We start from the raw sequence: 23,420 nt of genomic DNA on the forward strand, positions 1-23,420 counted from the left end.
CCAAGTTGTTTAAAGGCACAGTCTTTTCTTTTAGTGTATGTAAACTTCTGACCCATTGGAATTGTGATATAGTGAATTATAAGTGAAATAATCTGTCTGTAAACAATTGTTGGAAAAATGACTTTTGTCATGCACAAAGTAGATGTCCTAACCGACTTGCAGAAAACTATAGTTTGTTAACAATGAATTTGTGGAGTGGTTGAAAAATGAGTATTAATGACTCCAACCTAAGTGTATGTAAACTTCTGACTGTACATGCACATATCCACATATATATAAACATTCATACATATACACATATACATATATATACATACAGATACATATGTACATATATACACATACACACTTTTTTTTTAATATACCTTCCTTTTTTATTCCCCGCAAACCAAACCACCACTCCCCCAATTGGAGTAAACTAATAAACAATAACGCTTAGCCTTCTCCTTCCAGCGTATACATACTATACACATTTTACAGACACAATCTATTTTACAATAGTTATATTTTGTTTGTTTTTAGTCCTGGCCTTCCTCTAGTTCTGAGATCCACCCAGTTCGATTTCTATTTGCCATATATTTTTCAACTGTCCTGTGATGATTCACAAAGTACTGAACCTTTCTATTCTCATCGTTTCTGAAGATTGTAAATTAAAGTTAAACATTTTGTTAAAATAATTATTATATTATTGATCAATTGACTATGACTTTTCAAATCACCAAGTGTTGCTATCTGCAGCGTTAGCGCTAGGTAAGTATTGCAATTCTTCAGCCATTCCTGGACCTGTGACCAAAAACGAGCTACATATCGACAGTAACAAAATAAATGATCTAATGACTCTGCCTCCTCGCACAAAATCTGCAGAGCTAGGAAGATTGTATCCACCACATATACAGTGGGGAGAACAAGTATTTGATACACTGCTGATTTTGCAGGTTTTCCTACTTACAAAGCATGTAGAGGTCTGTAATTTTTATCATAGGTACACTTCAACTGTGAGAGACGGAATCTAAAACAAAAATCCAGAAAATCACATTGTATGATTTTTAAGTAATTAATTTGCATTTTATTGCATGACATAAGTATTTGATCACCTACCAACCAGTAAGAATTCCGGCTCTCACAGACCTGTTAGTTTTTCTTTAAGAAGCCCTCCTGTTCTCCACTCATTACCTGTATTAACTGCACCTGCTTGAACTCGTTACCTGTATAAAAGACACCTGTCCACACACTCAATCAAGCAGACTCCAACCTCTCCACAATGGCCAAGACCAGAGAGCTGTGTAAGGACATCAGGGATAAAATTGTAGACCTGCACAAGGCTGGGATGGGCTACAGGACAATAGGCAAGCAGCTTGGTGAGAAGGCAACAACTGTTGGCGCAATTATTAGAAAATGGAGGAAGTTCAAGATGACGGTCAATCACACTTGGTCTGGGGCTCCATGCAAGATCTCACCTCGTGGGGCATCAGTTTTCATGAGGAAGGTGAGGGATCAGCCCAGAACTACACGGCAGGACCTGGTCAATGACTTGAAGAGAGCTGGGACCACAGTCTCAAAGACAACCATTAGTAACACACTACACCGTCATGGATTAAAATCCTGCAGCGCACGCAAGGTCCCCCTGCTCAAGCCAGCGCATGTCCAGGCCCGTCTGAAGTTTGCCATTGACCATCTGGATGATCCAGAGGAGGAATGGGAGAAGGTCATGTGGTCTGATGAGACAAAAATAGAGCTTTTTGGTCTAAACTCCACTCGCCGTGTTTGGAGGAAGAAGAAGGATGAGTACAACCCCAAGAACACCATCCCAACCGTGAAGCATGGAGGTGGAAACATCATTCTTTGGGGATGCTTTTCTGGAAAGGGGACAGGACGACTGCACCGTATTGAGGGGAGGATGGATGGGGCCATGTATCGCGAGATCTTGGCCAACAACCTCCTTCCCTCAGTAAGAGCATTGAAGATGGGTCGTGGCTGGGTCTTCCAGCATGACAAATGACGTGAAACACACAGCCAGGGCAACTAAGGAGTGGTTCCGTAAGAAGCATCTCAAGGTCCTGGAGTGGCCTAGCCAGTCTCCAGACCTGAACCCAATAGAAAATCTTTGGAGGGAGCTGAAAGTCTGTATTGCCCAGCGACAGTCCCGAAACCTGAAGGATCTGGAGAAGGTCTGTATGGAGTGTACCAAAATCCCCGCTGCAGTGTGTGCAAACCTGGTCAAGAACTACAGGAAACGTATGATCTCTGTAATTGAAAACAAAGGTTTCTGTACCAAATATTAAGTTCTGCTTTTCTGATGTATCAAATACTTATGTCATGCAATAAAATGCAAATGAATTACTTAAAAATCATACAATGTGATTTTCTGGATTTTTGTTTTAGATTCCGTCTCTCACAGTTGATCAAGGAGGTGATGGAGTCCAGGTGAGTGTCATTATGCCCCTAATGCTGGTGGCAAGTTTGCACCCTAACGAGCAGCCTGGTGACCTAGAGGCCCGAGAGGGCATGTGACAGGGTGAGACATTCTTACTAATTTACTAGAGAACCATTTCGGATTTAAGTGTAACTTTTGCATGACTGATGCCTTTAGTGAGTGGTCTAATTGCTTTAATATTTTATCATTTCTGCCTTCTGAATTCATATTCATTATATAAATAGGCCCTTTTATTTTTGTCTGGATTGCTATTCCAACTAAAATTGAATATTTTTTGCTCATATAATTGAAAAGGCAGGTCGCTAGGTGTAGGCAAAACCATAAGCAAATAGGTAAACTGTGATATGACTAAAGAATTAATCAGGGTGATTTTTCCACAAATAGATCTTTCCATGGTAGCAAGATCTTATCTATTTTTGCTAACTTTATATTAAAATTGATTGGAGTGATATCCTTTCTTTCTTTCGGGATATGTATACCGAGTATGTCCACATCCCCGTCAGACCATTCAATTGGTAAACTACACGGTAATGTAAAAGTATATATTTTTTGTGATCCAATATGTAATATAGTACGCTTATCATAATTTGGTTTTAATTCAGAGAGGTTCGAAAAAGTATCTAGATCCTGTATGAGGCTGTGGAGGAATTCTAATTGTGGATTTTTGATCCCTTAATATTATTGTTGGATCTAATTTTAACAGCTAACATTTCGATGGCAATAATAAATAGATATGTCGATAATGGACAACCTTGTTTTACTCCTCTTGACAGTTTAAAATGTTCTGAGATGGCGCCATTATTTACTATTTTACACCTAGGGTTACTATACATAACTTTAACCCATTTTATAAGAGATTCTCCTAAATGGAAATATTCCAGGCATTTATATAAAAACTCCAGTCGTACTTTATCAAAGGCCTTTTCAAAGTCAGTTATGAAAACCAGGCCTGGTTTCCCAGATATTTCATATTGTTCTATTGTTTCCAGTTCTTGTCTTATATTATCTCCAATGTATTATCCATGTAAAAAGATGTCTGATTAGGATGAATAATATCTGACAAAAGCATTTTAATTCTATGCGCTAAGCATTTAGCTAGAATTTTTGCATCACAACACTGAAGTGTAAGAGGCCTCCAATTTTTTAAATGGACTGGAGTTTCATATATACCAATTGGATCCTGTTTCAGTAATAATGAAATCAGACCATGTTGAGTGTCTGTTAATCTATCATTTATATAAGAGTGGTTATAACATGCTAATAATTGTCCTCTGAGTATATAAAAAAGGTATTCCTCCACTGGTAATGCCATCCAGCCCTGGTGTTTTCCTGGACATAAAGGCTTTAATTGCATCAAGAAGTTCCTCCTCTGTAATTTGGCCTTCACATGAGTCTTTCGGTACAGATGTTAATTTTACATTATTAATAGGAAAAATATCCATCCAATTAGCTTCGGTTAGTGGAGATGGAGGAGACTGAAATGAAAACATACGCTTAAAGTACTTCACTTTCTCTTTCAAAATATTGTTCGGTGAATCATGAGTGACTCCATCATTTGTAACAAGTTTCAGTAAAACGTTTTTGGTAGCATTTCTATGTTGAAGATTGAAAAATTATTTTGTGCATTTTCCCCCATATTCCATCCAGTTCCCCTAATTTTTTATAATATATTACGCTGGATCTTTCTTGAAAACGTTCCTCCATTTATTTTTGGTTTTCCTCTAACTTACTCTGCGCCTCAATGGTACAGTTTTTATTGCTATCTATCTGTACTGTTAGTCCTTCAATTTCCTTTGTTAATTTGGACTCTTTCAACCTAAATTGCTTTTGTTTTATAGATGAGTACTGAATTGCATGGCCTCTAAAGGCACATTTAAAAGTGTCCCATACAATAAAGGGATCTGCTGTACCTATGTTTGTCGGAAAAAGTCAGTTATAAATTCTTCTGTCCTAGTTAAAAACAAATGATCATCCAGTAGGCTGTGATTAAATTTACAATATCCTCGCCAATGTGGAAATTCTGTAAGAGTAATATATTTGCAATTATGTGATGGTCCTACCGCACTCTGTCCCATATCAACACTTTTAAAACTTTTGGGACCAGAGAGAATGACATAAGAAAGTAATCTAGACAACTAGCTTGATTAAGCCTCCGCCATGTATATCTGATTTCCTTAAAAACCTTTTAAGGATTTGCCCCTTTTTTTCAATTTTTGCCTAAAATGACATACCCAAATCTAACTGCCTGTAGCTCAAGCCCTGAAGCAAGGATATGCATATTCTTGGTACCATTTGAAAGGAAACACTTTGAAGTTTGTGGAATTGTGAAAGGAATGTAAGAGAATATAACACAATAGATCTGGTAAAAGATAATACAATGAAAAAACCAACCGTTCTTTTGTATTTTTTTGTAACATCATCTTTGAAAAGCAAGAGAAAGGACTTAATGTATTATTCCAGCCCAGACGCAATTTATATTTTGTCCACTAGATGGCAGCAGTGTTTGTGCAAAGTTTTAGACTGATCCAATAAACCATTGAATTTCTGTTCAAAATTGTCAGACTACCCAAATCTGCCTAATTTGTGTATTAATAACTTTTCATGTTCAAAATTGTGCACTCTCCTCAAACAATAGCATGGTATTATTTTACTGTCATAGCTACTGTAAATTGGACAGTGCAGTTAGATTAACAAGAATGTAAGCTTTCTGCCAATATCAGATGGTATGTCCTGGGAAATTTCTTCATTTTCATTTCATTTTAGTCATTTAGCAGACGCTCTTATCCAGAGCGACTTACAGTAGTGAATGCATACATTTCATAAAAAAAAATTCCCGGACTGGTCCCCCGTCTTGTTACTTACAACCTCATGCTAATCGCATTAGCCTACATTAGCTCAACCGCCCCGTGGATGGGACACCGATCCCGAAGAAGTTTTAAGTGCCTGAGGGTGATAGTTTGTAGTGTGATTTCCTTTACGGTCCATAGAAGTATTTAAAACCGTGTTATAATCTCCCACCATAATAATAGAGTCTTGTTTGTAGGGTTGATAAATTCTTATATACACTACTGTTCAAAAGTTTGGGGTCTTCAGTTTCTTGGCAATTTCTCGCATGGAATAGCCTTCATTTCTCAGAACAAGAATAGACTGACGAGTTTCAGAAGAAAGTTATTTGTTTCTTGCCATTTTGAACCTGTAATCAAACCCACAAATGCTGATGCTCCAGATACTCAACTAGTCTAAAGAAGGACAGTTTTATTGCTTCTTTAATCAGGACAACAGATTTCAGCCGTGCTAACAGAATTACAAAATAATTTTCTAATGATCAATCAGCCTTTTAAAATTATAAACTTGGATTAGCTAACACAACATGGGGCGGCAGGGTAGCCTAGTGGTTAGAGTGTTGGACTAGTAACCAAAAGGTTGCAAGATCAAATCCCTGTACAAATCTGTCATTCTGCCCCTGAACAAGGCAATTAACCCACTGTTCCTAGGCTATCATTGAAAATAAGAATTTGTTCTTAACTGACTTGCCTAGTTAAATAAAACATGCCATTGGAACATGGTGACCTTGGCTGATAATGGGCCTCTGTTTGCCTATGTAGATATTCCATAAAAATCTGCCTTTTCCAGCTACAATAGTCATTTACAATGTCTACACTGTATTTTTGATCTATTTGATGTTATTTTAATGGGCAAAAAAATAGCTTTTCTTTTAAAAAAAAGGACATTTCTAGGTGACCCAAAACTTTTGAATGGTAGTGTACATTTTCAAAGAAGCGTGGATCACCATTATTTGGACCGTATAGGTTAGTAAGCCATATTTGTTTATGGTCCAATAACATATTTAAAATCATCCATCTACCTTGAGGATCTGTTTGGACAATTTGCACATTTGGATCAAAATAACTGTTAATTAATATCATCACCCCTTTTCAATTTCTTTGCCCATGGGAGAAATATATTTCGCCCACCCCCAGTCCCTTTTCCACAAAACTTAATCTTCAATTGTTGAATGAGTTTCCTGTAAACAATAGATATTATATTCCTTCTCTTTTAGCCAGGTAAATATTGATCGTCTTTTCTTATTATCTGCTGAGCCTTGACAATTATAACTAGCTACACTTATTTAATGAGACACAAGTTTAAATTCTATTCATCATAATATATGTTTGTAAACGTACCATTCAAAAGTAACATGATGATTGAGTGTCTATACAGCCGTACAATGATATTTGCATTGCTACTAAGTAAAGGGTGACTACTTTGAAGAATCTCAAATATAAAATATATTTTGATTTGTTTGGCTACTACATGATTCTATATGTGTTATTTCATAGTTTTGATGTCTTTACTATTATTCTACAATGTAGAAAATAGTACAAATAAAGAAAAACCCTTGAATGAGTAGGTGTGTCCAAACTTTTGACTGGTACTGTACATTTGAAAAACATTACAATACATTCATAACAGATTTCACAACATATTAATAAGTGCGTGCCCTCATATTAAGTGTGTTTTTGGGATTATACTGTATATGACATGCTATAGTGTCACTCAATGAGCGAGATTCAACCTTAAAGAGGGTATGAATTTGTCATGTATACAGCACAAATAAGGAGCCCTTGCTGGCTATATCTCTGAGTATTGATGTGAGTAGGAAGCAATAATAGCTTTAAGCATAGCAGCGGGAAGTAAGGGTGCTGAGGGGGCTGCATACTGTATATTTAAAAAAATACATTTGTGCACTAGGATTTTATTACTCCTGTATGAGCAGTCAGCAGAGCAGAGATAATCTGCCCCCCCCCCCCCCGTCGACAGCACCCCCACACCTAAACATCTTCCCGCGGCCAACCATGCCTCTAAGTGTCTCTGAGTGTCTTTATTCAAAGATCTGACTCAACTCCTTTGTCACAGCCATCTCACTCAACATTACATACAAGTGTTCATTTCCTGTAGATGAATCATCATCAATAACATCTTTGGTTATCAAATGACTCTCTGACTGGAGCCTGCATGCATGGAGTTAGTAGGACGGGGATGAGGGTGTACAGATATACAGACATGTAACAGGGAGGTTAAGTGTCCCTGTCGTGTACCTCCTCTCTCTGCTCATACTGGCTGATGATGTGTTTGAGTTTGTCTGCCAGGTTGGTGTTCTCTGAACACAGCTTGTTGTTGCGGTTACTGTGCTGCTCGATCTGAGCCTGGATGTCTGTCAGCGTGCTCTGGAAGTGAGTGGTGATCTCTCTGCGCTTCTCCTCGTCCTCACGACAACGCGCAAGGGTCTCCTCCTGAGGGAGAGGGAGGGGGAGAGGGAGAGAGAGAGAGACATTCAGACTTTAGTCAACCTCCAACACAACCCTCTCATAAAGTTGCTGGGGTCAGGTTTGTGAAATGCCAGTTTCCAGACTCAGCTTACTGAGAAGCAAGCCAAGCATTGCCAGAGTTTCTATATTAAGACATGGCTGTTTATTTTACAAATGACACAGGCGTAAGCTCCCACATGGGAAATGTAACTCAATTCAACCTGCAGCTAAGTGCTCAAAGACAGAGCTCCTACCACTGAAGTAGCAAAGCACATTAACGCCACTCCTCCTCAGACTCTGTCTTACATAAGGAGCTACCAGATGACAAGACATGATGTTCCACTTTCAACAGCTGTCACATTCCCATTCAAATCGGCACATTTTGATTCACTTTGCATGTAGCAACAATGTTCACTTTACAATCAGATTTTTGCATATTGATTGCTGCATATCAATCGGTTTTACCCAATAGTCAAATGATAACCCTCACTCTGCTTCCACCCCCATTTTCCTTTATACATTGAAATGTGAAGATGTTAGAAGGAAAGAGATGGATGGGTCAAGGCTTTAAGCTTTAGCCCATCAGGGGAGGGCCGCGCCCATCCTCTGCTTGTGCCTCTGAGCCTTTTTCTCTCGCCTTTGATTTATAGTCGAAGGGCAGATGCCACAAAATACCAATGAGACCATCCCTCTTGTCAGAGAGCCACGTCACCGGTGCCCTGTGTCTGAGGGGTCTCCTCCCAAGGCCTGAGTTTGAATCACACACACACTAACACACACACGGCGCAGTGTGGCAGTGAGAGACAACAGAGGTCCTCCAAGTGTAGAGAGACGGGGTGTCCAATTACCTCCCCAGGGGAGAAGAACAGGAGATGAAATACATCCCAGAGGTTGTGTAAGGGTTACACAATAGACAGGATACTGATCCAGTGAAAAGGGTCCATTTGTTTACAGATCATTGAGCATTATGCCATTAATGACCAATCGGGTGATTTATAAATGATTTATAAACAAATCAAATGCCCATTTAATCATACTGTGTACATAACTGTTGGCTGTGAATCAAAGAATACGTGAACAATGGGTTCAGTGATGTTGATGTTAAGGGATAAACTTAATTAAAACCGGAGATTTAGCTGAAGAGGTTTCACATTAAGAGGACTAACAGCAGTGGCAATGTGGCAACACAATATAAATCTTTGATTATGCTAAACCTGTGACCTTTGCATAAGCATGTGGCCAAATTAGGTAGTGCAATTGGTCATGGACTTTCTTTGAAACCTTACAGACAAACTACCTATAATGGGATGACTAAACATTTGTCAATCTATTATTTATAGATGTAACAGGACACTCAAGCACGTAAGGGCTAATTGAGCTATGACCCTCTCACATTGAGAGCACTCTGACTCAGAGAAGAGAGTCAAGGCCTTTTGGAAGTGGCCCCTTTAGCCATCTAACTTTTAGAATGAAAATACCAGTAGTTTAAGAAACAAAATCAAATGTACAGTGGACAGTGAGTATAGTTGACAAGCATTGACAGTAACATTTTCTCTCTCCTGCATTTGATGTCCTATTTCCCTCATCAAGTCTATTTGAGTTTCAATACTCACAGCTACCAACAGTGAGACATCAATAGATCAGTTGATTAAACATACAGTAAGAGGCTGGTAGATTGTTGCGCTGCTCCCCTGCTGTGTATTGGAGTCAACTAAAGGCGTCCGCATGGTTCCCATCCAAAACAGTTTGGAACAGTTTGTGCATACAGCACCAGTCAAAAGTTTGGACACACCTACTAATTCAAGGGTTTTTCTTTATTTTTACTATTTTCTACATTGTAGATTAAATGTGAAGACATCAAAACTATGAAATAACACATATGAAATCATGTTGTTACCAAAAAGTGTTAAACAAATCAAAATATATTTGAGATTTGAGATTCTTCAAAGTAGCCACCCTTTGCCTTGATGACCTACTCTGGCCCTTCTTTGGACACTGCGTTAACAAACCTCCAGACGAGCTTCAATGCCATACAACTCTCCTTCCGTGGCCTCAAACTGCTCTTAAATGCAAGTAAAACTAAATGCATGCTCTTCAACCGATCGTTGCGCGCACCTGCCCGCCCGTCTAGCATCACTACTCTGGACGGTTCTGACTTAGAATATGTGGACAACTACAAATACCTAGGTGTCTGGTTAGACTGTAAACTCTCCTTCCAGACTCACATTAAAACTCTCCAATCCAAAATTAAATCTAGAATCGGCTTCCTATTTCGCAACAAAGCATCCTTCACTCATGCTGCCAAACATACTCTCGTAAAACTGACTATCCTACCGATCCTTGACTTCAGCAATGTCATTTACAAAATAGCCTCCAACACTCTACTCAGCTAATTGGATGTAGTCTTTCACAGTGCCGTCCGTTTTGTCACCAAAGCCCCATATACTACCCACCACTGTGACCTGTATGCTCTCGTTGGCTGGCCCTCACTTCATATTTGTCGCCAAACCCACTGTCTCCAGGTCATCTACAAATCTTTGCTCAGCTCACTGTTCACCATAGCAACACCCACCTGTAGCACGCGCTCCAGCAGGTATATTTCACTGGTCACCCCCAAAGCCAACTCCTCCTTTGGCCACCTTTCCTTCCAGTTCTCTGCTGCCAATGACTGGAACGAATTGCAAAAATCACTGAAGCTGGAGACTCATATCTTCCTCACTAACTTTAAGCATCAGCTGTCAGAGCAGCTTACAGATCATTGCACCTGTACATAGCCCATCTGTAATTAGCCCACCCAACTACCCCATCCCCATATTGTTATTTATTTGTTTTGCTCCTTTGCACCCCCGTATCTCTACTTGCACATTCATCTTCTGCACATCTATCACTCCAGTGTTTAATTGATAAATTGTAATTATTTCGCCACTACGGCCTATTTATTGCCTTACCTCCCTAATCTTACTTAATTTGCACACACTGTATATATAAATTTCTATTGTGTTATTGACTGTACGTTTGTTTATTCCATGTTTAACTCTGTGTTGTTTGTGTCGCACTGCTTTGCTTAATCTTGGCCAGGTTGCCGTTGTAAATGAGAACTTGTTCTCAACTGGCCTACCTGGTTAAATAAAGGTGAAATATATATATATTTTTTTTAAATGACAGCTAAATGACGTCACCTGGAATGCATTTCAATTAACAGGTGTGCCTTGTTAAAAGTTAATTTAATGTGTTTGAGCCAATCCGTTGTGTTGTGACAAGGTAGGGGTGCTATACAGAAGATAGCCCTATTTGGAAAAAGACCAAGTCCATATTATGACAAGAACATCTCAAATAAGCAAAGAGAAACAACAGTCCATCATTACGTTAAGATATGAAGGTCAGTCAATCCGGAAAATGTCAAGAAATTTGAGCATTTCTTCAAGTGCAGTTGCAAAAACCATCAAGCGGTGAGGACCGACACAGGAACGGAAGACCCAGAGTTACCTCTGCTGCAGAGGATAAGTTCATTAGAGTTACCTGGACCCCAGATTGCAGGGAAAATAAATGCTTCACATAGTTCAAGTAACAGACACATCTCAACATCAACTGCTCAGAGGAGACTACGTGAATCCGGCCTTCGTGGTCGAATTGCAGCAAAGAAAACACTACTAAAGGACACCAATAAGAAGAAGAGACTTGCTTGGGCCAAGAAACACAAGCAATGGACATTAGACCGGTGGAAATCTGTCCTTTTGTCTGAAGAGTCCAAATTTGAGTTTTTTGGTTCCAACTGCTGTGTCTTTGTGAGACGCAGAATAGGTGAATGGATGATCTCCGCATGTGTGGTTCCCACCGTGAAGCATGAAGGAGGAGGTGTGATGGTGTGGGGGTGCTTCGCTGGTGACACTGTCTGTGATTTATTTAGATTTCAAGGCATAGTTAACCAGCATGGCTACCACAGCATTCTGCAGCAATACGCCATCCCATCTAGTTTGCGCTTAGTGGGACTATAATTTATTTTTCAACAGGACAATGACCCAACACAACTCCAGGCTATGTAATGGCTATTTGACCTGTACGGAGAGTGATGGAGTACTGCATCAGATGACCTGTCTTCCACAATCACCCGACCTCAACTCAATTGAGATGGTTTGGGATGAGTTGGACCGCAGAGTGAAGGATAAACAGTCAATAAGTGCTCAGCATATATGAGAACTCCTTCAAGACTGTTGGAAAAGCATTCCATGTGAAGCTGGTTGAGAGAATATCAAGAGTGTGCAAAGCAGTCATCAAGGCAAAGGGTTGTTTTATTTATTTATTTTATTTAACCCTTATTTTACCAGGTAAGTTGACTGAGAACACATTCTCCTTTACAGCAACGACCTGGGGAATGGTTACAGGGGAAAGTAGGGGGGGATGAAAGAGCTAATTGTAAGCTGGGGATGATTTGTTTAACACTTTATTGGTTACTACATGATTCTATATGTGTTATTTCATAGTGTTAATGTCTTCACTATTATTCTACAATGTAGAAAATAGTAAAAATAAAGAAATAGCCTTGAATGAATAGGTCTGTCCAACCTTTGACTGGTACTGTATATTACGACAACATTTTGTAGCATTTTTGTTCATTTTGGTCTTTGGTAAGGGTTTTCGGCTGTTCATACACACAAAAAATGTTCTCAAGGCAAGCTGAAGTTCGGAGCCAAAGTCTACGCCCCTTCATCGGTAATTGGTCAACAGTAGGGATCCGTCAATTAAGTGTTTGTTGTCATTCAACGATAGACAACTCATTTTCTTGCAAATTCTGTTCACCTGAGAAATACTGCACCAAACATCTTAGTTAGATATGTAAAATTGCACGACTAAGATCTCTGTGAAAATGTCAAAATGAACAACAGATTTCTTGAGTTATTTTAGATCAATTCTGACTATTTTGAGGAGGTGGCTACGGTGTCTCAAGATGGAGTAACAGTACTATTGCCACTTTTTCTCATGTTTCAAGCGAAGATCTTTTAAGCGAGTATACGAGTACACTCGTACACTCGTTTGGTTTGGTGATAAACTGAGCTATCTGGACCCCTGCTGTTCAGCAATGTAGGGTTGACTTGTGGTTGAGCTGTAGCAGAGTAGGTTTGTGGTACATAGTATTGCTTGAGATCTTGATAAATGCTTTCTTTCAGAGCTAATGCATATAAGCTTTAGCTCAGCAGGCTAATGTGGTCTCACATTGTGTATATGACCTGGATTCAAAACCCAGTTGGTCTTGAATGCCCACCTTAAGGGTCTTTAACCTATAATGTTGAGTAGATTAGTGTAGTGTTAACTGAGGCTAAGCTGAGCAGTGAGCATCAACCCACCTTCAGCGTCTTGAACCCATAATGTTGAGTAGAATAGTGTAGTGATGGAGCCGAACAATTATCACCCACCTTGAGGGTCTTGTTGTGCCTCTGGAGTTCCCTGCAGAGGCCCTCCAGTTTGCTGTGGGCCAGGATGTGTCTGCTGTGCTCGTACTGGAGCTGGTCCCTCTCCTTCCCCATGTGGCCCTGCTTCTTCTGAAGGAACCTCAGCTGCTTCTGCTCCCCTCGCTGCTCCTCCAGCTGTGGACCATGTTGACAGATGTGCCATATACATTGCACTGCCTTTCAGCCTCTGCCCTCTGTTCAGACTTCGGCTGTCTAAGCTGCTTTTGGCTAACAACCGACCGGGTGACTAAAATAATAAAAACATGTCCTAAGATGATTTGGTATGGCTGGGTGGGTGGATGGGTATATATTTGTTTCATCTCGACATCTCTTTAGGTTTGTCTCTTTCTTTTTCCTGGTGATATTATGCACTGTATATGTAGGAACTGTCCAATTACTACACATGAAGCTGACTGATAGCCGATGTCTTTGGTAATATAATTCATAATACCTAGTTTTCCTGATGTTGTCTTGTTAAGGATTTATAGAGCCATGTTGTAGCTAGCTGTCTTATTATGGAATATGGTCTTTGCGTTCAGATTCGCCTTTGCAGCCTGAGGCGCAGAATATTTAGGTCATCACGGTACGAGACTGAACCGCTTTCAAGATCTCACTAGGCACTCCCTGTTGATTCATGTGTGTTTTTATTTGTTTCCTTTTAACTTTCCCTGGTCTGTTTTATTGCTGCTGGTTCCTGCTGTGCTGAAGGACTCTACTCTCTGGTGTGCTGATAGAGGGGAGAAGAGAACACTCACCAGTTCGGCATACTTCTTGAGTAGAGCATCCAGTTTCTCTTCTGGCGTGCACAGCTTGTTCAAACTTTGCATTAGAAGCGTACCCTCCTTTCCTGTGTGGATAGAGAGAAATCATGTAATGTTAGTTTCCATTTGGACAGGCACTAGAAAAAGAAAGATGAAAAAAGGCCAACAGGGATCATTCTATAAATGGTTTCAAAATAAATACTTTTCTGAAGCAATTTCCCCTGCATGAAAGCTCTTGCATCTTGACACCTATAGCTTTGGAAAAGCAAATAAAATCAAATGGCTGAAAATGCGTAACCAAGATTTGTATCACCCTCTGTTGCTGGCCTGGTTTCATGTTGAGGCAAAGAAACTATCTCCAACATCTGCTATTGGTTAGAAAATACACTTTGTGTTGCTCTGAAGCAGGCCTCTCCCCATAACTTCTGTAACCTGTCCTCAAAACACAATCTGAACATGGGGCACAACCTGGACGGATGTTGAGATACAATAATATGACACTTAACATGTCTGCTTGTTCCTTTGTGGATAAGCAGTCATGATTTTAAATTATCATGCCCACTTATACAGTAAGTCTTAGATTCAAAAGAAGGTGATGATGAAGGAATGCATCCTCTGACTATATAATAATAATTTGGTGGATGCTTATATTTGTCCTATTTCAAACATTTACAAGTGTGTATTATACGCATGTGTGAATTGGAAATGTTTTTTTGTTGTTGCATATCCTAACTCCCCCTGAGAGTAGGGTCATGGCCATGGTCTGCCATTATTAACAGCGACTCCTGAGCAATTAAGGTTAAGTGCCTTGCTTAAGTGCACATTGACAGATTTTTCACTTTGTCAGCTCAGGGATTCAAACTAGCAACCTTTCAGTTACTGGCCCAAAACTCTAACTGCTAGGCTACCTTCCACCCCATTTACAGTGAACAAAAATATAAACGCATGTATAGTGTGTTGGTCCCATGTTTCATGACAGAAATAAAATATCCCAGAAATGTTCCATACAAAAGCTTATTTCTTTCAAATTTTGTGCACACATGTTTTATACAGCTGGCCATGCTTTCCACCTGGCTACCCCTACCGCGGTCAACAGCACTGCACCCCCCACAGCTACTTGCCCAAGCCTTCCCCATTTCTCCTTCTCCCAAATCCAGTCAGCTGATGTTCTGAAAGAGCTGCAAAATCTGGACCCCTACAAATCAGCCGGGCTAGACAATCTGGACCCTTTCTTTCTAAAATGATCTGCCGAAATTGTTGCAACCCCTATTACTAGCCTGTTCAACCTCTCTTTCGTGTCGTCTGAGATTCCCAAAGATTGGAAAGCAGCTGCGGTCACCCCCCTCTTCAAAGGGGGGGACACTCTTGACCCAAACTGCTACAGGCCTATATCTATCCTACTTCTTCGAAAGCCAAGTCAACAAACAGATTACCGACCATTTCGAATCCCACCGCACCTTCTCCGCTATTCAATCTGGTTTCAGAGCTGGTCATGGGTGCACCTCAGCCACGCTCAAGGTCCTAAACGATATCGTAACCGCCATCGTTAAGAAACAATACTGTGCTGCTGTATCCATTGACCTGACCAAGGCTTTCAACTCTGTCAATCACCACATCCTCATCAGCAGACTCAATAGCCTTGGTTTCTCAAATGATTGCCTCGCCTGGTTCACCAACTACTTCTCTGATAGAGTTCAATGTGTCAAATCGGATGGCCTGTTGTCCGGGCCTCTGGCAGTCTCTATGGGGGTGCCACAGGGTTCAATTCTCGGGCCAACTCTTTTCTCTGTATACATCAGTGATGTTGCTCTTGCTGCTGGTGAGTCTCTGATCCACCTCTACGCAGACGATACCATTCTGTATACTTCTGGCCCTTCTTTGGACACTGTGTTAACAACCCTCCAGACGAGATTCAATGGCATACAACTCTCCTTCCGTGGCCTCCAACTGCTCTTAAATACAAGTAAAACTAAATGCATGCTCTTCAACCGATCGCTGCCCGCACCTGCCCGCCCGTCCAGCATCACTACTCTGGACGGTTCTGACTTAGAATATGGGGACAACTACAAATACCTAGGTGTCTGGTTAGACTGTAAACTCTCCTTCCAGACTCACATCAAACATCTCCAATCCAAAGTTAAATCTAGAATTGGCTTCCTATTTTGCAACAAAGCATCCTTCACTCATGCTGCCAAACATACCCTCGTAAAACTGACCATCCTACCGATCCTCGACTTCGGCGATGTCATTTACAAAATAGCCTCCAACACCCTACTCAATAAACTGGATGCAGTCTTATCACAGTGCCATCCGTTTTGTCACCAAAGCCCCATATACTACCCACCACTGCGACCTGTACACTCTCGTTGGCTGGCCCTCGCTTCATACTCGTCGCCAAACCCACTGGCTCCAGGTCATCTACAAGACCCTGCTAGGTAAAGTCCCCCCTTATCTCAGCTCACTGGTCACCATAGCAGCACCCACCTGTAGCACGCGCTCCAGCAGGTATATCTCTCTGGTCACTCCCAAAGCCAATTCCTCCTTTGGCTGTCTCTCCTTCCAGTTCTCTGCTGCCAATGACTGGAATGAACTACAAAAATCTCTGAAACTGGAAACACTTATCTCCCTCACTAGCTTTAAGCACCAGCTGTCAGAGCAGCTCACAGATCACTGCACCTGTACATAGCCCATCTATAATTTAGCCTAAACAACTATTTAGCCTAAACAACTACAACTTTATTTTGCTCCTTTGCACCCCATTATTTCTATTTCTACTTTGCACTTTCTTCCACTACAAATCTACCATTCCAGTGTTTTACTTGCTATATTGTATTTACTTTGCCACCATGGCCTTTTTTGCCTTGACCTCCCTTATCTCACCTCATTTGCTCACATTGTATATAGACTTATTTTTCTACTGTATTATTGACTGTATGTCAGTTTTACTCCATGTGTAACTCTGTGTTGTTTTATGTGTCAAACTGCTTTGCTTTATCTTGGCCAGGTCGCAATTGTAAATGAGAACTTGTTCTCAACTTGCCTACCTGGTTAAATAAAGGTGAAATAAAAATAAAATAAATAAAAATGTGTTTACATCGCTGTTAGCGAGCATTTCTCCTTTACCAAGATAATCCATCCACTTGACAGGTGTGGCATATCAAGAAGCTGATTAAACTGCATTTAGCATAACACAGGTGCACCTTGTGCTGGGGACAGTAAAAGGCCACTCTAAAATGGTCAGTTTTGTCACACAACACAATGTCACAGATGTCTCAAGATTTGAGGGAGCGTGCAATAGGCATGCTGACTGCAAGAATGTCCACCAATTTAAATGCACAATGATACCGCAACGAGATCCTGAGGCCCATTGTGAGGCCCATTTTTTTAAGGTATCTGAAGTCAACGGATCCATATCTGTATTTCCAGTCATGTGAAATCCATAGATTAGAGCCTAATTAATTTATTTTAATTGATTGATGTCCTTATATGAACTGTAACAGTAAAATCTTTGAAATTGTCGCATGTTGCGTTCATATTTTTGTTCAGTATATATTTGAAGTCAATGAAAACTATTCTAGAGTGATATACACCGTTATGTATCCAATCATTTCTTTTAACACATGTTCTGTCAATTGAATGCTTGTTGAGTGGTGACTAGAATACCTCCTCTGGTCTATCTCATTAGCACACTGCCCCGTCTTTGCGCTCACAGATACTGTTGTTGAACAACAACAGATTATAGCATAGCTGTGTTGAAATACAAAACCATTCTGCTGCTGAATGTAAGGTTGTGGGACTTGACTATGTTTTCTATATATATATCAAACTGTTGATGTTGTGTTTACAAACACAACTGCACAATCCAAATAATGCATGAGGAAAACAAAACATTGACCTCCCTAAATCCACCTACCTAAGCCTTTCAGCAACTTCTTTGCATCCTTGCCCGTGCTGGCGTTCTTGGCGGCTGTGACTTCATCAGCTTGCTCTCCTCTTGCCTCCTCGTCCACCTTCTCCGTTTCCAGGATGATGCACTGTTGCTCTATCAGGCTGGCTGCGGAGCCATAAGTGTTGATGATTTCGTCCAGCCGACGACCAAACTCCTCCATGGGGTCCATGTGCTGGCCCTCCTGGAGTTGAGGGACCGGGATCTCTGCGGTGACTGGGGACAGTGGTGGAGTCACACTGGTCTGGGCTGGGATGACCTCTGCAACAGACTGGACGTTGATCTCCATTCTAACAGATGTGGCTGAGAGGGGACGGAGATATAGGATGTTAGATGTCCTATATATACAAAAGTATGTGGACACCACTTCAAATTAGTGGATTCGGCTATTTCAGCCACACCCATGGCTGACAGATGTATAAAATCGAGCACACAGCCATGCAATCTCCATAGACAAACATTGGCAGTAGAATGGCCTTACTGAAGAGCTCAGTGACTTTCAACGTGGCACTGTCATAGGATGCCATCTTTCCAACAAGTCAGTTCGCCAAATTGCTGCACTGCTAGTGCTGCCCCCGTCAACTGTAAGTGCTATTATTGAAGTGGAAACGTCTAGGAGCAACAACGGCTCACACAAGCTCACAGAATGGGACCGCCGAGTGAACGTAACACGTAAAAATCGTCTGCCCTCGGTTGCAACACTCACTACCGAGTTCCAAACTGCCGCTAGAGGCAACGTCAGCACAAGAACCGTTGGTCGGGAGCTTCATGAAATGGATATATTGAAGCAACATCTCAAGACATCAGTCAGGAAGTTAAAGCTTGGTCGTAAATGGGTCTTCCAAATGGACAATGACCCCAAGCATACTTCCAAAGTTGTGGCAAAATGGCTTAAGGACAACAAAGTCAAGGTATTGGAGATACCATCACAAAGCCCTGACCTCAATCCTATAGAAGATTTGTGGGCAGAACTGAAAAAGCGTGTGCGAGCAAGGAGGCCTACAAACCTGACTCAGTTACACCAGCTCTGTCAGGAGGAATGGGCCAAAATTCACCCAACTTATTGTGGGAAGCTTGTGGAAGGCTACCCGAAATGTTTGACCCAAGTTAAACAATTTAAAGGCAATGCTACCAAATACTAATTGAGTGAATGTAAACTTCTGATCCACCGGGAATGTGATGAAATAAGTAAAAGCTGAAATAAATCAATCTCTCAACTATTATTCTGATATTTCACATTCTTAACAGACCTAAAACAGGGAATTTTACTAGGATTAAATGTCAGGAATTGTGAAGTTTAAATGTGAGTTTAAATGTATGTTTGCTAAGGTGTATGTAAACTTCCGACTTCAACTGTATACACTTTCACGTTTTATGCAAATAAATTGAATATCGCCAAATGCATCATAAAAAAATATTGCGCCTATTTAATGCAACCCTTCCTGTTAATAGATCGCAAAGCAGCATACATCGGAGCTAAATGTTTGGAACAAGTTCACTTTCTCATCCATAGCCTAAAAATGCATATCACGTGCAAGTTAGCTGTTTACCTCACATCTTAAGGCTGGGGGCATTTAGGATGTCTTCTACTGAAGATCGCTAAAATATCCGAATGATTATGATCACACTTCCCCAATTCAAATATTGTGGCGACACCATACCAAAGATGGCTTGGTATGGTTTAGAAACGTGATTATAACTCATGCAGAATTAAGCATTTCTTGCAGTAAAATGATACACCAAATGTAGGCAAAATTCGGACTTGGGAACAGGAGTGGAGAAATATGATTTCTTTATTTCTGCATCATGTGAGAATGCATTGCTCATTTGGTGCTGTCTTTATCATAGAAGCTGATTTCAACCACATGAAATATGCATCAAAGCTGAACTGAAACCTTATCAGAAACATGTTGGGTGGTTTTCACAGCTTTCTTTTAGCTTACAAACTCATTTGGACATTTTGCACAGAAAATCTTTCCTAAACGTCTTTGTTCCGCGAAAGATGACAGAAAAAACTTTACCTAAGTCAACTAGATTGAAGAATTCATTCTATGGCAACATATAATGACAAAAGAAAAGCTATATGTATCTAATTATAGACAAGTTGACTATCAAATAGCCTACCAAAATGTCAGAAATTGTAAGCAGAAACATATCTAAATCAGGCAACAACAACAAATTCTGTACCCCCTGTCAAAAAATCATTCTGCAGTCTTTGACTGTGAACATTTTCTATATTTGCAGGTCAGGCATGGGTGTGGGCCTCAGATATTCACTTTAACACATAGTCGAGTGGTTGCTGACGGGTTATTAGCAATTGTAGGTGGGTGTGGGTGACCGCTATCTGTGTTTTTTATTACATTTTTTATTTAACCTTTATTTAACTAGGCAAGTCAGTTAAGAACAAGTTCTTATTTACAATGATGTCCTACCAAAAGGCAAAAGGCCTCCTGCGGGGACGGTGCAGGGATAAAATATATATATATATATATATATATATATATATATATATATATATATTTAGGACAAAACACACATCACGACAAGAGAGACACCACAACACTACATAAAGCTACATAAAGAGAGACCTAAGACAACAACATAGCACGGCAGCAACACATGACAACACAGCATGGTAGCAACACAACATGACAACAACATGACAGCAACACATGGCATCAGCACAAACATTATTGGGCACAGGCAACAATACATCACGCGAAGCAGCCACAACTGTCAGTAAGAGTGTCCATGATTGAGTCCAGTTTTAGTGTTTTTTGCAGCTTGTTCCAGTCGCTAGCTGCAGCGAACTGAAAAGAGGAGCAACCCAGGGATGTGTGTGCTTTGGGGACCTTTAACAGAATGTGACTGGCAGAACGGGTGTTTTATGTGGAGGATGAGGGCTGCAGTAGGTATCTCAGATAGGCGGGAGTGAGGCCCTAGAGGGTTTTATAAATAAGCATCAACCAGTGGGTCTTGCGACGGGTTTACAGTGGGTCTTGCGATGGGTATGATGTGTCCTATAAGGAGCATTGGTGGCAAATCTGATGGCCGAATGGTAAAGAACATCTAGCCGCTCGAGAGCACCCTTACCTGCCAATCTATCAATTACGTGTCAGTAATGTAGCATGGGTAGGATGGTCGTCTAAATCAGGGTTAGTTTGGCAGCTGGGGTAAAAGAGGAGCGATTACCATAGAGGAAACCAAGTCTAGATTTAACCTTAGCCTGCAGTTTTGATATGTGCTGAGAGAAGGACAGTGTACCGTCTAGCCATACTCCCAAGTACTTGTATGAGGTGACTACCTCAAGCTCTAAACCCTCAGAGGTAGTAATCACACCGGTGGGGAGAGGGGCATTCTTCTTAAACACCACATAACCTTTGTTTTGGAGGTGTTCAGAACAGGTTAAGGGCAGAGAAAGCTTGTTGGACACTAAGAAAACTGTGTTGTAGAGCGTTTAACACAACATCCGGGGAGGGGCCAGCTGGGTATAAGACTATATCATCTGCATATAAATGGATGAGAGAGCTTCGTACTGCCTGAGCTATGTTCCTGATGTAAATTGAGAAGAGCGTGGGGCCTAGGATTGAGCCTTGGGGTACTCCATTGGTGACAGGCAGTGGCTGAGACAGCAGATGTTCTGACTTTATACACTGCACTCTGAGAGAGGTAGTTAGCAAACCAGGCCAAAGACCCCTCAGAGACACCAATACTTCTTAGCCGGCCCACAAGAATGGAATGGTTTAGCATATCAAAAGCTTTGGTCAAGTCAATAAAAATAGCAGCACAATATTGCTTAGAATCAACGGCAATGTACCACTTGCCTAAATCTAAAACAAAATCTCCAAACTGCAATATGTCTTTGTTAAACTAAAAGATTAACATTTTCTGAAAGAAAACTCAAATATTTACATTTGGAATATTTAATCTGATGTTTATGCTTCTCTTAAACGGAATACTAGGTATAGTATTACTTCTCAGTAAAGTAACTTTCAGTCTGATGCATGGAACAAATCACTGTGGGTGGTGAAAAATAGCACAAAACCCAATAGCCTGTCAGGTGTCAGGAAACAAAAGGATTTAAATCTGCCCTGTCACAAATAGACCTCAGGCCCAGCAGCCTCCCTTCCCACTTCTCTATTTGATTTAATACAGAATTAATTTAAAGCATCCAGAGGTTGTTTATCCCCCAGCTCTATTGCTACATGACTGCTCCCTGCTTATCAGGATAAAATTAGCCCTAGTCCCCCCCCCCCCCACTGCAGCCCCTTTCCCTCTCCCACCCTCCCTGCTTCCAGCGGGCAGGCACATGGCACCTGTTCTGAGGCCTCACTCTATTTTAGGAGCCTCTAAATATGGTCAAGCTATTTGTTATTCCAGCCACGTATCTGTTGATGTCAATGATGGCACTTTTAATGTAGAAGTGTGAAAAACACAGTTGACATTATGTTCTAAATGTCTACATTCATTCTTTGTTAGCTGATAATACATCTGATGACATATATATTTTTAAAGACAATGTGTTTCAGTTGATGATTTCGAATAGATCATAACCTCCTCTGATAATGTTGAATAAACAACACAAATCAAAAAACACTGAATAATTCAGTGTGACTTCAGACCAAACTAACACAGCAGAATACTTCACCACCAACTCAATTCACCACAATGATACAGAATAGTTAGCTTACACATGTCACACTAGCACAACATATTTGTCACTATGATCTGAAGGTAAAGCCAAAAACAACTCATCAACTTTGTCACCACACATCATGAAGCAGCGTTTTACTAATCATCAGAACTAAACAGGGCAGATAGACACAGCTCAAAGACAAGTCCACCAAAAACTCTGACTTTACGTATAATTTCTGTACCTGAACAGTGTGTAAAAGAGTTTGGGAAATCCACTTACCAGGTCCAGGGGATAGAAAGACAAAAGTGAAGAGGGTCCAACAGGACTCTGGTGACTGAGACAACAGCTGTGACAGGCAAGCCCCTCAAAATAACTTCCTGCAACTCAATTCTGCTCACATCAAGTGGAGAAGCTGTCAGCGTATGGGGGGCCACAATAATAGCCTTTCTGATCAGGCTTTGCTGGAGGGCAGCTCAAAGGCCCACCCTCGACTGTCCTTCCTGGAATCTCCAGGGGCTGTTTTTTAAGAAAGGTTTGGTGCAGTTCTACAGTGCAAGTTTGGATTGTCTGGTTATTATAGCTCTTGTTTAGGGCACTAGATGGCTCATACTAGGGCCCAGTTTTTCTATATATACAAAAGTATTTGGACACCCCTTCAAATTAGTGGATTCGGCTATTTCAGCCACACTCGTTGCTGACATGTGTATAACATCGAGCACACAGCCATGCAATCACCATAGGAAAACATTGGCAATAGAATGGCCTTACTGAAGAGCTCAGTGACTTTCAATGTGGCACCGCCATAGGATGCCACCTTTCCAACAAGTTAGTTTTTCAAATTTCGGCCTTGCTAGAGCTACCCCAGTCAACTGTAAGTGCTGTTATTG

At 40.8% G+C, this 23,420-nt stretch overlaps 1 protein-coding gene across 2 annotated transcripts in view; it reads right to left on the reverse strand.

The window, feature by feature from the left end:
* The window catches only part of LOC100194672 (beta-taxilin), a 37,509-nt gene extending 14,555 nt beyond the window's left edge, over positions 1-22,954 (reverse strand). For both annotated transcript variants that reach the window (XM_014144466.3, XM_014144467.3), the window contains exons 1-5: positions 22,813-22,954; positions 17,865-18,200; positions 13,946-14,037; positions 13,155-13,325; positions 7,534-7,728 (exon numbers count right to left, since the gene is read on the reverse strand). In XM_014144466.3, the coding sequence (XP_013999941.1) occupies positions 7,534-7,728; positions 13,155-13,325; positions 13,946-14,037; positions 17,865-18,186 (780 nt within the window). In that variant the 5' untranslated portion in view covers positions 18,187-18,200; positions 22,813-22,954. The remainder of the gene's footprint in view (positions 1-7,533; positions 7,729-13,154; positions 13,326-13,945; positions 14,038-17,864; positions 18,201-22,812) is intronic.
* Positions 22,955-23,420: the final 466 nt, after the last annotated feature.

This window comes from Salmo salar, chromosome 15, assembly GCF_965601325.2.
Source record: "Salmo salar chromosome 15, fSalSal1, whole genome shotgun sequence".
Classification (NCBI taxonomy): domain Eukaryota; kingdom Metazoa; phylum Chordata; class Actinopteri; order Salmoniformes; family Salmonidae; genus Salmo; species Salmo salar.